The sequence below is a fragment of the Lactuca sativa genome, chromosome 1, assembly GCF_002870075.4.
Source record: "Lactuca sativa cultivar Salinas chromosome 1, Lsat_Salinas_v11, whole genome shotgun sequence".
Taxonomy (NCBI): domain Eukaryota; kingdom Viridiplantae; phylum Streptophyta; class Magnoliopsida; order Asterales; family Asteraceae; genus Lactuca; species Lactuca sativa.
This window is the reverse complement of record NC_056623.2, coordinates 131785600-131801349: the sequence shown is the minus strand read 5'-3', so window position 1 is coordinate 131801349 and position 15750 is coordinate 131785600. Positions and strand designations below refer to the sequence as shown.

Here is a 15750-nt window from a genome sequence, read left to right as displayed (position 1 = left end):
CAATTTCAAATTTCCATAATACTTTTCCACTTGCTATTTGTTAATTCGGTGAGTTCATGACATCTGAGCAGCTTTAACAAAAAACAAAAAAAAAAAACATATTCACATGGACCTGCTATATTTGGTAATGATGCGTTTGCCGGTTTTAAAATTTGGTCAAATGTATGGAACTACAGGGAATGTAGTTTCTCTAAATTAAGATCGGGTGCAAGTTCAATACGATCATATCAAGGTTTGAATGCAGAAAATGCTATTACTGAGTTTTGTCCTCCAAAACCAAACGAATTTGAGATGGCTGCATCCAAAAAGAGTTTGAATAAGTGAACTAATTAATTAAAATGGCCCATGGAGAAGGGAAAACAAACTCACCAACGTTGATTTGATGTTGTTGCTTTCGATTTGCAACAGTGTCGAATTCAACTGCAGGTTCTGGGTTCTACAGTTACAACGAGTATTCAAAGATCATCAAAGTGGAACCATGAAAGGAAAAGAAAATTTAATGTAATGAACAAGCACATACAAATTGATTAATGGTGGGATGCAACCATCCTGTTTGAATGGCTTTGATTGTAGCAATGGCTTCCAAACCTCCAGATGCTCCCATACTGTGTCCAATCATAGACTGATCACAAAAAACAGGAAAAGAAACGTCAACACATTACTGAAACTTGAACAATCAAAGTGGACTATATTAGCTTCTTCACCTTGGTTGCGTTCATTTTGATCCCTTTAGTGTTCGTAAACACCTTCTTTAGAGCATTTACCTCGGCCAGATCCCCAATCAGGGTTGAAGTTGCATGTGCATTGATGTAATTCACCTACAAGATTTCGTTAAAAACTTAAAATATATAATGTATTAATCTCTCTAAAAATGAAAACTAAAATATCAACTACCTCTTCTGCGGATACACCAGCGTCTATAAGGCTCCTTTTCATGCAAGATGAAACCGAGAATCCATCAGGTCGCGGATTAGTTATATGATATGCATCACAATTTACTGCTCCTCCCAAGTATTCAGCAAGTATGGGTGCACCTCTTCTCATTGCATGGTCTAAACTTTCCATCACCTTGAAACAAAGAATATAAATATATATCCACCGGAAAATGACTTAGGAGCCCAACGAAGTTTTCAAAAAGTTCAAAAAACCCGACTTATGTTTTGTATGTTCAATAAAACCCAACGAACTTAACCTTTTGTGTAATAAAGCCCAACGGAGTTACATTTTAGTTCAATTCTATGGAAGTCAAAGAAGAGAAACAGATGACATGGCTTATTACCATATTGGGAAAATGATTTGTAACACCAATGAAGTTTCTAAACCGTTCAAAAAGCCTAAATCATGTTTTCTCTATTGAAAAAAAACCAAAGAATTTAACTTTTTGAATAGACAAAACATGGTTGGGATTTTTTAAACGATTTGAAAACTCCGTTGGGCTTTTTTAAACAAAAGGTTAAGTTCGTTAGGTTTTCTTGAACAAACAAAACATGATTGAGGTTTTTTGAACAGTATCGAAACTTAGTTGGGATTGTAAGTCATTTTCCCATATATATAACCAGATGGGCAGTTTGAAATGATCAATTCATCAAACATGGGTGGAAAAGTTACCAAAACACCAGCCCCTTCGCTCAAAACAAACCCATCTCTTTCTTTGTCCCATGGTCTAGAAGCTCTCTGGGGATCATGGTTTCTTCGAGACAATGCTCTACATGCAACAAAACCACCCAATTCCAGAGGAATCAAGGGAGCATCCACCCCACCAGCAATCATCATGTCCGCATTCCCTAAACGAATATGATTAGCAGCAGCACAGAAGCAAGCGTTGGCTGTGGCACAAGCAGCTGAGATGTTGTAGTTTGGTCCCATAAATCCAACATGCATAGCAAGAACAGCTGACGCTATGCTTGATAGAGAATAAGGAGCGAAAAATGGTGTAATTTTCTTATGACCTCTCTCTATGAGACACCTCACACCATCAGAAAATACTGTAACGCCTCCGCCTCCTGATCCAACTAGAACTCCAGCACGTTCCTTATCTATCTGCATGTATACCCATATTCGATAAAACATATACATACATGAAAAAACACTAAGAAATTACAAACCTTGAGGAGTTCGTGGCTTCCAATACCAGCATCTTCAAGAGCTTTTTTCCCAGCAACAAGGCAATAGCGTTGACAATCATCAAGTCTAGAGTCACTTTTGGCATCGATATACCCATTTGACTTAAATCCACGAATCTGGCCACCGAATCGTGTTGGGAATATTGATGCATCGAATTTATCTATTAAACTGATTCCGCTCTCCCCAGCTAAGAGCCGATCGTAGTATGTGTCAACATCATTTCCAAACACAGAGACGACACCCATACCTGTAATGACGACACGCTTTTTTGCATCTTTCTCCCGCTTAGGGGCTGCGACAGAGGGGTGGGAAGCTAATAATACATGGCGGAATCTACGGCTCAAGCGTGATGGTGATTTGACAGTTGTGGAAAAAGAGGTTTTGGGGAATAGGAACAAGGAGGGATTTTTTAACTGAATAATATGTTGAGCTTCCATTGTCTAGAAATGATGTATAAAGATAGAGGGTATGGTGATTGGACATGCACATGCATGGTATATATATATATATATATATATATATATATATATATATATATATATATATATATATATATATATATATATATATATATATATATATATATATATATATATATATATATATATATATATATATATATATGAATATGTATTGCAAAAATGGGATATAAGTAGACCCCCACTTTGTTTTCCAAATACACAGCATATTATATTATATATATATATATATATATATATATATATATATATATATATATATATATATATATATATATATATATATATATATATATATATATATATATATTGCAAAAATGGGATATAAGTAGACCCCCACTTTGTTTTCCAAATACACAGCATATTCTTTAATGGATGTCGTTTTTTTCAAGAAAATGACAAAAATAGCCAATTATACTAATTGCATTACAAAAATAGCCAAAAAAAATCGGGATTACAAATTTAACCACCCATTTCGCAGGTGAGAAGGCCCCATCTGCGAAATGGGCATCTCATCTGCGAAAGTACAAGTGCCTGAAGCACAGCTGTGCTTCAGGCACTTGTACTTTCGCAGATGAGATGCCCATTTCGCAGATGGGGCCTTCTCACCTGCGAAATGGGTGGTTAAAAGGTATAAAAACGTTTTTTTTTTTTTTTTTTTCATTTTCACCATTCTCTACACAAAAACTCTCTCTAACTTTGGGCTTCTCTCGGAATTTTGGCTAGTTTTTGAAGAAAATGGAGGATTATGTCAACAATCCCGCAAATATGGTTAGATTTTAACTCTTTTAATGTTTAAAGTTATTTTTTTTTTTATCAATTGTTGTATTATTTAGTGTTAAAAAAAGGGTAATTTTGTTGTGTTTGATAGTTTTAGTATATTTTTAGTATACTTGAAGTTTAAATGCAAGTAGAGACAAGTAGAGACTGCGTGGATAATGTTTACAATTTGTTATTTTTGTAGTTTTTTTAGTTGTTGTATAACCTGAAATCTTGTAAATTTTTATCCTATAATTGTTTATATAAACTGTATATATATTTGTCGTATAACATTTATAAGTTGAAAATTTGTCGTATATATATTGTTAGAAATTGTTTTTATTTGTCGTATAAGTTGAAAAATTTGTATAAAGTAGTCGTATAACTTGCAAAATTGTTAGTTTGGTTGTCGTTTTATTTTTAAATTTTTTTGTTTATATGGTTATGGTTATATAATGTTAGTTTTAATTAGAAAGATAAAAATTGTTTATATATTTGTCGTTTAAGTTGAAAATTTGTTTAAGTTGAAAATATGTTTAAGTTGAAAATATTTATATAATTATGTATGATATTGTGATCTATCGTAAATATATTTGTTGTATAACTTGGAAAATTGTTTATATATGTGTATGTTATTGTTTTTTATCGGAAATATATATATTAGTAATTAAGAAAGTATTTGCAGTTCGTAATATATTTAAAAAAAAAGTATATTTTTTAGTTATCTAATTTGTTTTTGTGTTTTTTTTTGCAGCATGATTTTAGTTTAATGAATACGAAAGCCTTTGCGAACCTAAAAGGCTCTGGCGGTAACATATGGGAAGTCTTTGAAGTTTTAGATGATGCCCGACGTGCTATTTTCAGAAATACCGTCTTTGGCTATTTTATTGATGTCCCTCGTTTACAAGGGGACGCTTTATTGTTTCATAAAATGTTCCTTCATCAGATCCGGCCGGACCCTGTTTTATCTCCAGATGGAATAAAACGTTTATATTTTCGAGTAGGCAATACCAAAATGGTTTATGGGCCGGAAGAGTTTTGTTTGATTACCGGCTTCAATTTTGGGGAGTATCCAAAAAACATTGGGAGAAAAGGGTCGGAAAAATTAATAAGCAGTAAAAAAAGATGTTTACTGCGTGAACGGCTATTTCCGGACCATACTAATAGTTCGGTGAAAATCGGCGACCTGAAAAGTTTAATTTTAAATCAAACATTCCTAGCACTTGACGACCTTGATGCAGTTAGAGTATGTTTGATATACATTTTGTGTGAAGGTTTTTTGGGCAAAGAAGTTAACGATCGGGTGCCACAAGATTGGTTTTATTTGGCTGAGAATTTGGATCTCTGGAATAGGTATATTTTCTTTACGTTAAAAGTTCTATTTTATTAAAGTTATAATTTATATAATAATCAATTTTGTTTTTTTTTGTTTTGTTAGCTTCGCTTGGGGTAGCTATCTATGGGATTTTACTTATGTTGACCTTGAGGATACGTGGAATAAGATACATCATTATTTATCACTTCCTGAGCGTGGTCAAACTTTAAAGTATTCCGTCTCAGGATTTACTGCTCCAATTAGGGTATAAAAATTTTATTATATTTAAATTGTTTTATTGTTATATTTTTTATTTTAATTTTAACTTTTATTACTGTTATTGTACAAAATTGTAGATATGGATATATGAGATGATTCCGGCTGTTCGTGCATGTGGATTTGCATTGAGAAAAAATAAAGACTTGCCTCGGATGAAAAGATGGAGCGGAACAAAAAAATTGAAATGGGTTGACGTGAACAAGATTTGGTCAAAGATGCAGGTTTAAAAATAATTCGTTTATTATTAATAAAGTTGATTATTATAGTTTTATATGCATTTTTAATATGTTTAATTTTTTAGGAGGGGCTACCACCAAGACAAAACATGTTACCGGGTGATGGTGAGATGACATCTTTTTATTATATGTCATTTCAAGAGTATGTATATGGTGAAGGGAAAGCAGTTCCATCCCCAGTACGGGACCATTTTAGGAGACAAGACGAATCTTCGTCTAGTATGTCGTCCAGTGGTCGCTCTCATGGTAGAGGTCGGGGCAGTGGGAAACACAAGCTAGACGAGTTGTTGAAACGGGTACATGCACTGGAGCAGCATGTGTTTATGAATCAACAAAAACCTACAGAGGTTTTTTATGAAGAAGTGAATAATGAACAATTTTGGAACGACATTATTTTTGCGGAACCGACAGTGTCACAAAGAAATTATGATGAACAGGTTAGTTACACGCTACATTATTTATTAAATTTTATTAACATATATGAATACCTGTGTTCATATTTTATATTTGAAAATATAGGTTGTGCAAGATGAAGTGATGAATAAAAACAATACAACTCAAAATGTTTTTGGTGATACTCAAAACGACAAGGTTGTTATAGATGTTACCTTTACGATTTTAATAATTACTTTTTAATAAAGTGTCTTTCGTTATTAAGTAAAAAGTTATATTTTTAATGTAGGTGTTGGAGGAGAGTAATCAGTATGCGGGGAACAAATTTGATGATGATGTGTTTGATGTAAACGATTATAGTGAAGTTAAAGAGGTTATTATAGTTACATTAATATTATATTAATATTTTGTTTATTTAGATATTATTGCTTATTAAATTATGTGTATTTCGTTATTAAGTATAAAGTATTATCTTTAATGTAGGAGTGGGAGGAGAGGAATGACAATGCAGGGAACAAATTTGATGATGATGTGCCGGATGAAGACGAACTAATAATAACGGGAAATGTAGATTTTTTTCATGATGATGATGATGACAAAGAAGTTACACCCGATAAACCTAGGAGTCGAAAACCATCACAATTTTTATGCACTCCTTACACCGAGATATTCGTTTTATTTATAAACTGATGATTTTATGTTTATGTGAATTATCTATGTTTATGTGAATTATCTGAAAGATATACATTTAAACATATGAATATTGTTTTTAGTTGCACACGACACCGAAACAAAAAAGAAGAACAAAAAAGAAGGTTGGTACGAAATCAACATGCCCCGTTCCTCCTCCAGTTTTTGGTGTTGCTCATGACTTCTCCATGTTGCGCCTGCAACCTTACGTAGCAGGCGGTGAGGATGTCATCCAAAATTATGTATTGCATTCATACGATGTGCAGCATCGTTTGTTTAATTTCGTGTTAGATAGAGATTTTTGGAGCTCATTGTTTGGGCATACACACTACGGATGGTTGGAGTCAGCGGTAAATAAATTGTTAATTAATTCTTTTAAAAGTTAATTGTTTTTTAGTCAATAACAAAAGTATCATGTGTGCAGCATATAACCATTTGGTACTGACTTTTGATGGAGAGACGGTTTGAGAGCGACCGACATACAATAATGCCTCCAAATTTTTTTGTTTCTCATGCTTTGGAAGAAGGACAGGACTGGAGGGCGTTTATGGCTGGTATTGCTACATACCCTAACTTCATGGTTGCTTGGTGGGATGTTGATACGGTAAACTTAATAGTTTATATTGAAAATAATATCGTTTTTTTGTTATGTTTTTGTATTGTGATGTTTTTGTATTGTGATGTAAATAAACATAATTTTATTTTCTGATCCTTATACAGGTCTTATTGCCGATTCATTCATCCCCTAATCATTGGCTATTTGGGGAACTACGATTAGCGTCAATGGAAGTGCATATTTATGACAGTCTTGGTAGACGTGCTTATGAAAAATTCCAATCCGAACGAATCTTTTCCAAATTTGAACGTCGGGTGGCAAATTATTTGGACAAGATTAAGTATTGGGCGCGGAGGAACATCCCAAGGATTCCATTGAATATGCAATTCATTTATGAAGAAAACGTTCCCCAACAAAGTAGTCATTTGGGAGATTGCGGTGTTTTTCTTTGTATGTTTATGGAGCAATTGGTTTCAGGTCAACCAATACATGTTCTTATTGACCCAAAGAACGCAGCTTTAGAGTTCCGTCTCCGGATGGCAAAAATTATTTGGGGGTCTAGTCTTGCTCCTCTGTAGTTGGATTATATAAATGTATATACAAATTAATGTTGGATTTCATTATTAGTTTATCTTTAGAGTTTACTCAACGGATGACAAAAAATATAACGTTACGACAATTACCACAATTTAATGACCTACTAATTACTTATCAATAAATTCAAAACATAAGAACGACCACAACATTTGTTTTAACGTTACAAATACAACAATTTATTGACCTAACAACTTCAAAACCATAAAAACAATATTGAAAAGCTTACAACTTGTAAACAAGAACTGCCAAGAACAACACCCAACTACAAACCAACGCTATCTTTAACTTCTTATTTTCTGATTGAAAGAGCTTATTAGCGTTAGCTACTTTAGCTATTACCATAGAAGATTGGTCCTTCTCTTCATCAACCCAACTGATAAACCCGCATTTTGGTCCCTGTTAAATTTAATATCCACAGTAAGAAAATTAATTTGTGTCATGTAAACACGAGGGTTTAAATTTGAATGACGGTAAGAACATGATACCAAATACGGGCAAGCGTAGAACAATCTTCCTGGGTTTTTAGTTGTACCCGAAATCCTAACGATACGTTCTCCTCCACAATTGCAGTATGCCATTAGCCTTCTTATTCTTTTAAATCGGAGTTACTTTCTCAGTTAAATTTTTTTCATAATGAGTGACACCCATTTATAGAATAAATCATATTACGGACAATTCTTTTTGACTATGAAATAAACTGGTTTGACTATGAATTCATAAAAGTTCAACTATGAAATGCAGACAAGTACATTCTGTAGTATTGTCATGTCGGTCAGTGAAATTTGACTATGAAATGAACTGGTTTGACTATGAATTCAAAATGTTCAACTACGAATTTAAAGGGTTAAACTATGAATTTTGATCAGTAGAGATACAATATCTTCTATTTATAATTCCATTTGTGTGATCATTGTAGAGCACAATTATCGGTATTGAAAATGAGTAGTCACAGCCAAAGAACCTTTTCTCAACTACCAATTTTCTTGCATAACCTTCAAAGAACAAATCCTAATACCTTCACAGCCATTAAGAAAACCGATAACAACCGCTTTCAATTCTGTTTTGTGGCTTTAGGTTGCGTGGTATAACATACTTCTTTTATTGAGTTATACAATATTTCATGGTAATCTATGTCGATTAGTTCTTACATAACACTAATATGTCTTCGTTTTTATGTAGATTCGTACCTTCCTTAGGTGCATGATACCGCTGATATATGTAGGTTATTTACCCCTTCTTGGGAGCTTTCTGACAACAATGTACTTCGCAGTGGCTTTAGATGGAAATCATGAGCCACTACTCTTAGCACTTGGTTTGGGAACCTTACAGTGTGAAGAATCATGGAGATGGTTCATGATGAGGTTAAGAGATTGTTTAGGTGAGGACACAGAGGTTGGTTTCATAAGCAACATGTGTGATAACATAGACTTTGGTGTTGACAGTGCCTACCCGGATTCCTATCATGGATATTGTCCTAAAGATATAGCTCGAAAGATACGTGAGTCTATCGGACATAACAATACGGAAGTCGAATCGTTGTTTTGGAAGTCATGCAATGCATATAGCGTTGATGATTTTTACTTGTGTTTCGAAAGGTTGCAAAGTACATGTAGGCAACCACCTTTCTGCACCTTGCTTATGAGTCCAATTTACTGGCTTGACGATATACCGATTTCAAAATGGACAAGAGCATTTTCCCCAAAAATACGTTACAATGTTAAATCGATTGACGTCCCTGAAATTTTGCAAATTATATCCTCACGTGAGTTTCCTATAACAACGATAATTGAGTTAACCACCACGTCGATAAAATCAAAGTATGCTGAGCGGGCCGAACTGGCTGGTAAGGGAGATTGTTATGTTTTGTTTTTTTTATTGTGCTGCTATTTTTATTAAAATATCAAATTTTACAGGGAGGTTGTCTGGTGGGTTGACCCCTTACATTGAGAGTAAGGTTCAAAAAAGTCTCAGCAAGTCTTACAATTGTAATGCAAAACGTTTGTATGGGGATACATTTGAAGTCCATGACACTTTTGCCACCAACAACGTACAACTTGAACGAAGGGTATGTAGTTGTGGTAAATGGCAAAAAAGCGGTATACCATGTGGTCACGCTATAGCATGTCTAAGAACCCGTACATCTGAGTCCATTCAGAGAATGGTTGAATACAAGTTCACTAATTATGTGTATCGAGTTGCATATGGATCTGAGTTGGTGAATGGTATACCATCATATGAGCATTGGGAAATACCAAATGAAACGGTGGTCCTGTTACCTCCCTCAATGCAGTAGTTATTCATGTAGCACATTTATGTTTTATGTAGTATTATGTATTAGTTTTTTATGTACTCCGTTTTTATTTTACTGCTGTGTTACGTATTAGTTATCCATGTACCCAGTTTATTTTTTATGTCGTATTATGTGTTAGTTATTTATGTACCCCGGTTTTATTTTATTGCTTTCTAAATATTGGCTATTGAGGGAACAACATACATTAAAAGAAATGGACGTTTATTAAATAGTAACGGCTAGACACATACAACAAAAAGACTCCTTACTTTCCTGGTGCAATGAGTTGTCAACTCAAACAACAATGTATTGTGTTGTCATTCAACTGGGGATGAATTGTCAACTCGAACAGTGATCTGTTGTGTTATAAGTATAGTACATTGCATTCGTCAGTTAATTTTGACTATGAATTGCAGACATATTAGAAGTTTGAACTGCGATTTTGTGTAGAAACTACTATAAATTGACCCTAAGTTACACGCAAAACGTTATTAAATTAACCAATATAGTTGTTCAAATATTGTTTTTTAGATTCTACCCTCTTTGTTTCAATCCAAATGACTTCTATATCATGGAGTAATGAAGAGTTCTTGGTTCTTACACATGCTTATATTCATGTGTACGAGACAAGCAAGTTGAATGATCCAATGTTTTGGAGCCGTCTAACAAATATTTTCAATGCTGCAAACCGAATGGCTACAAGAAACGATCGTGACGAACTAGACATCTTAGCAAGATGGTATGAAATGAAAACCGAAGTTCTATTATTCAACGATCTTTATACCAAAATTGACGACGCCCGTCTAAATGCTACTGAGGATGTCATCTTGGAAGCTGCTAAGGAGGAATACAAGTCATTAAGTAACGGGTTGGAATTCCAGTTTGAAGCCCCTTGGAATATTTTGAAATATATCCCGTTTGTTTAAAATCTATTTTAGTTTATTATTTCAGTACTAGGTTATTTTCATGTACTAGGTTATTTTCATGTATTTCTTATGTATTTCGTATGTATTTCGTTTGTTTAAAATCTATTTTAGTTTATTATGTGAGTACTAGGTTATTTTCATGTATTTCGTATGTAATTCGTATGTGTTTCATATGTTTAAAATATATTTTAGTTTAGTATGTGAGAAACTCGTATGATTAAGTTGAGTTAATATATATATATATATATATATATATATATATATATATATATATATATATATATATATATATATATATATATATATATATATTTTAGTTTATTATGTGAGAAACTCGTATGATTAACTTGAGTTAATAAATGGCCATTGCATTAGTTATCAAAATATATTAGAATACATTAGTAACAAGATTCCATGAACCATTAAAACATCACAACAATTACATGAAAAAAACAACATAATACGAACAAAGCATTAACGTAAAACACAAGTCCATGGCTTATTCTTAACACAAATTAGAGCGGTCTACTTGAAATACTGTTTATCTCTAACAACCTTCCAAACTTTCTCATATTCGAAGTCTCTGCCTTCATGCTCAAAGATGTAAAACTCTGTAACAACTTCCAAGAACTCTTCTTCGTCACGACAACGAACATTGTTACGTTTCGCATAACTACATGCTCGATTGAACCATGTCACTTCCTCCTTTACATCCGTCCACTTAGTAACAACATCTGATTTTTCTCTTTTTTGCCCTTCTCCCATCTCATGGTTAAACAAAGATGTGATGCGACTCCATTCATCACCAATTAGGCAATGCGGGGGAGCAAGTAACGGTTCACCATCCTTAACACTTAGCCAGCACCGTGTTAGAACTAACACCTCGTTTGTCGTCCATGGCCTTTCAGAATTGGAACCAGGTACTTCATTCAAAGAACTTGCTGCATTCGACGACATTTCTAATAATGGGAATTCGTTTCGTTTAGGTGATTTGGGTGTTTGGTTTATAGATCTTAAACATCTATTTATATAAATAAATAGACTATGAAATAATACTTTGACTACGAAATGGTTATATTTGGACTACGAATTTCAGCTTTATGCAGTGTTTTGTCATGTCAAACTGTCATTTATCTCTTGTCACTAAAGGGACCCACTGGGATGTGCAGGTTACTACAGTGACTTGTCATTACTGTCTAGTCATTTCAAAGTTGGACTTCTCATTACTGTCTAGTATGTATAAATACCACTTATTGCTCCAGTTTAATACAACATCGATTTTATTATGAGTTCCTCACACAAATTCGAAATTTGCTCATGCAACGAAGTAGATTGTTACTACTGTGATTCGGTAGACCCTTTTTTTACACCCTCTTCAGCCGGGTCATATATGTCACATGAAAATTTTGAAGAATTAAAGAAGGCTGAAGCACAACAAGAAGAGGACAAAGAGTCATCCCGACTTCTCACTCAACTTGCTAATGATATAGGTTCGGAATGCAAACAAGCTGAAGAATGGATTGACCTCAATAAAAACAAAATCAAAGAGCATAAAGATTGGATAAAAAAGAGTAAGAAGGCAATCAAAACGACTGAAAAACGGCTTGCTGAGAAGGATGAGCAATTGATACACATTATGGTAAAAAAGGATCGTTTCGAAGACAAAATGAGAATTAGGGATGACTATATAACAATGGAGAAAGAGAAGTACCCGTTGCAGTTCCCTGAGTTTAAAAATTAGTTATAAAGTTGTTGTAATATTATCATGAAACAGATTAGGTTGCCAAATGATCGTTTGTTGTTTTTTTTAAATAACATGTTGTAACTGTTAAAATAAATCTGCAAACTATATTTTATAATATAAAGGCTTCATTCATTGTTATAATCAACAAACTTAACTAAAATATGAAAGCATAGCAATGTCTTGTAAGAGTTAATAAAAATATTACAATACATAATAAGCTAACAACTCGTCATTACTCTTAATTTCAAGGTTGTTTTATATCAAAATCAGCGTTATGGGTTTGTGAGCAACCCGCTGAACCACCAATATTATATGCCATTTCTGCAGTAGAAATTATGTGACCTGCTCTGCTACCAGAGGCCCTTCCAGTACAATTATTTCTCGTGTGTCCTAGGTGACCACATGTAGAACACTCTTTTATAATTGGACCCTCGCCTTGGGATGGAATGCGGTCTGTGTTTCTTGGCCTGCCTGGCTGACGTTTATCCATTATAGGTGGCTTAACAATCATCAAATCATCGGGGATCTCCCATTCGGATGGCTTCGGCAGAGGGTTTATTGATTCCTCATATGTTTTCCTCAGTGTTTCGGTAAAGTAAGCATTTAATGCAAACCTCGAGCAGTCTTGGTAATTGTTCACTGTTAAACATCTTATGACATGACCACAAGGTATCCCATCAAGTTGCCAATGCCTACATGTACATGTCATATGTTGAAAATCAACAATCACATTTTGTGCCCCCTTTTTGACCTCGCATTTCGTATTTGAGATCATGCGAACATCCCATTTGGTAAAATTTTTCTTGTTTTCTTTTACAACTTCATCCGCCCAAGGGGTAAGTGTTGTTGTTGCTTCCGCTAAAAAAACAGCCAAAATGAAGAAGTTAAAATCAATAACATCGAAACTAATAAAACATTAATATTACAAATTTACGTAATACCTGCAAAGTTACGTCTTTGAAACCACCATTGTTGCATTGTAGCACGAAAAAAATCAATCAACATAAGTATTGGCACCTTACGTGCGTGTCTAGATAATGCATTTATAGACTCCGCACTGTTGGACGACATAAGATTGTATCGGTTCCCTTTAAAATGTGCCCTTGACCAGGTTTCTGGATTTATACTTTTTAAGTACTCCCATACTGGTTCTTTTGTCTTTTTCATAACATCCATGGCAGCATCAAAAGCATCAACTGTGTACGCCCTACACGCCTCCCAAAAAATTCCTTTAACCGTCTTACTCTTGCCGAATCTAGATACTATGTTGAAATACAAATGGACACCACATATTCCATGATGAGCGTGAGGAAAAATGTTGGCAACGGATGTTGCTATAGATGGAGACCTATCAGATATAATTGTAAGCTCCTGCATATTTCCTATGCAATCACGTAGTTTTTGAAAAAACCATGTCCAAGAATCAGTACACTCATTTTTGCATATACCATATGCAACCGGTAATATTTGATTTTGTCCGTCCTTAGTAACTGCAAGTAGCATGGTACCTTTGAACTCGCCCTTTAGGTGAGCTCCATCTACTACTAGGGTCGGCTTACAAAAATTGACAAAAGCTCGTACCTACAATACATTGTATATCTATTCAAATACACCAAAATAAATATTAAAAAAAAATTAGAACATGATAATACTAACCGAGCAACCGAGTGCGACGTACAAAAACTCAAACCGATCATCAGCATCTGTTTTAATATGTGTGACAGTACCCGGATTATGTTTGGCCAAGTTGTGACAATACGCCGGAAGTTTGGTAAAAGAATCCTCTTTCGTACCCCTAAACGACAACAATGCATATTGTTTCGCACGCCATGCCTGATGGTATGAGATATTGATATTCAATTGAGCATTCATATCATTAACAATTTCTTTTCCCCGATAAACTCTACTATAGTCTTCAGCCAAAACATCAGCAACATATTCACCCAAAACATATTTGTTTGCTTGTCGATGATTAGGTTGCAACAATGTTGAAGAACATGTGTGTACATCAACAAATTTATTCACTTGGAAAAGTCCATCAGTATTTTTAATTGCTTTTGCTCTTAGTAACCAAGAACAATTTTTCGAAACACACACAGCTTCATACCTTGATTTGGTGGATCTACTTGTCCTCGTCTGGAAACCTTCTCGAAGACATTTTTTACCAATACACCGCTTTAAAAGTTCTTTGTTTTTAAATATACTCTCACATTGAATCTTTTGAAGATTAATGTCTACCATCTGTGTTGGGATATCTTCATTATTATCAACTGGCCATGCTGGTACAGGGGGCATACCGTAAAAAAGGTTATCGGGATACTTAGCTTTAACTTCATCACCCAACTCATCTCTATCGGAATTACTTTGTAGCTCGGTTATATCTAAACATACATCACCAACATCAACATAATGCCCGTAAACATGATTTTTTTCATTTTTTTGAGTTGAATTTTTTTTCTTTTTAGTTTTATCTACCACACGCCTATTCATAAGTTTAACTTCTTGTTCGGCAACATCATCACAACGACCACCAACATGATTAAGATATGTACCAACATCATCATCACCAACATACTTGTAATTCTCGGGATCCACATATTGAATAGGTGAATAACTAACATTAACATTTTCAGCAACACTGTGAAACTGAGGTACACTAGGAGTATTGAAAGTACCTATCGGATCGTTGCTCCCTTTAAAACTGCATAAATTACCAACAACTTCGTTTCCAATTTCACCGCCCCCATTAACCTCCTCAACTTCATCAACCACCACAAACACTTTCACAGCCCTTCCTCCACTACATTTGATTACGTTTATCAACATTCTAACATCCACGTCTTCAACTATAGCTATATAATAATTTAATTCAGGATGGTGGAAACGAAGACTAATTCTATATTTGTCTAACAAACCAATTTTGCTTCTTACCATAGATACAAAATCACTATAACTAATATACTCAGAAAATATCAAAGCAAATTCAGAAATACCTCCCTGTGGACATATGTATTCCAGATTAGTTCCATTAACTTGCCATCTCCCACCGGTTACAAGACAAACCAAATATTCAATCATTTTTTGAGCAAATTGTAGAGATAGAGAGTATTTCACAAACCAAATAACAACCAAAATGATATTTTTTCTACAAAAATTTTTATATAGCAAAGCCCATTTCGTAGTCAAACCAATTCATTTCGTAGTCAACCTTAAAAAAAAAAAAAAAAAAAAAAAAAAAAAATCATCATTTCGCAGATAGGATCAGAGTATTTCGCAGATGGGACCTATTCCATCTGCGAAATTACCCCTATTTATACCGAAAAATATTAAAAAAAAAAAAAAATCTCATATGCGAATGTACA

At 34.1% G+C, this 15750-nt stretch overlaps 3 protein-coding genes across 3 annotated transcripts; 1 reads left to right on the top strand and 2 right to left on the bottom strand.

Annotated features, from left to right (window-relative positions):
- LOC111909389 (3-oxoacyl-[acyl-carrier-protein] synthase I, chloroplastic) lies at positions 1–2575 on the bottom strand. The gene is made up of 7 exons (XM_023905203.3): positions 2106–2575; positions 1609–2040; positions 895–1068; positions 705–818; positions 521–622; positions 370–436; positions 1–295 (listed from the first exon to the last, which is right to left on the bottom strand). Exons 1-7 carry the CDS (start codon positions 2559–2561, stop codon positions 228–230), a joined length of 1413 nt encoding a protein of 470 aa, XP_023760971.1. The 5' UTR covers positions 2562–2575; the 3' UTR covers positions 1–227.
- A 694-nt stretch (positions 2576–3269) lies between these two features.
- Positions 3270–8374, top strand: LOC128127866 (uncharacterized). Its single transcript, XM_052766582.1, has 6 exons — positions 3270–3374; positions 4117–4715; positions 4801–4942; positions 5034–5177; positions 5258–5629; positions 8345–8374. Exons 1-6 carry the CDS (start codon positions 3342–3344, stop codon positions 8372–8374), a joined length of 1320 nt encoding a protein of 439 aa, XP_052622542.1. The 5' UTR covers positions 3270–3341.
- A 4146-nt stretch (positions 8375–12520) lies between these two features.
- On the bottom strand, positions 12521–13618 carry LOC128128730 (uncharacterized). Its single transcript, XM_052767559.1, has 2 exons — positions 13330–13618; positions 12521–13246 (listed from the first exon to the last, which is right to left on the bottom strand). The coding sequence occupies exons 1-2, from the start codon at positions 13562–13564 to the stop codon at positions 12633–12635; spliced, it is 849 nt and encodes a 282-aa protein (XP_052623519.1). The 5' UTR covers positions 13565–13618; the 3' UTR covers positions 12521–12632.
- Positions 13619–15750: the final 2132 nt, after the last annotated feature.

Bases quoted from the DNA above. Each gene is read 5' to 3' on its own strand.
- LOC111909389 (XM_023905203.3), bottom strand. From the start codon at position 2,561: ATGGAAGCTCAACATATTATTCAGTTAAAAAATCCCTCCTTGTTCCTA. The intron at 1,069-1,608 runs GTAACTTTTCCA...CTTTGTTTCAAG, and splicing joins GCGAAGGGGCTGGTGTTTTG to GTGATGGAAAGTTTAGACCA. The intron at 623-704 runs GTGAAGAAGCTA...TTTTGTGATCAG, and splicing joins TCAAAATGAACGCAACCAAG to TCTATGATTGGACACAGTAT.
- LOC128127866 (XM_052766582.1), top strand. From the start codon at position 3,342: ATGGAGGATTATGTCAACAATCCCGCAAATATG. The intron at 5,178-5,257 runs GTTTAAAAATAA...TTAATTTTTTAG, and splicing joins AGATTTGGTCAAAGATGCAG to GAGGGGCTACCACCAAGACA. The intron at 5,630-8,344 runs GTTAGTTACACG...TGATCATTGTAG, and splicing joins AAAGAAATTATGATGAACAG to AGCACAATTATCGGTATTGA.
- LOC128128730 (XM_052767559.1), bottom strand. From the start codon at position 13,564: ATGGATGTTATGAAAAAGACAAAAGAACCAGTATGGGAGTACTTAAAA. The intron at 13,247-13,329 runs GTATTACGTAAA...CTGTTTTTTTAG, and splicing joins TCAAAGACGTAACTTTGCAG to CGGAAGCAACAACAACACTT.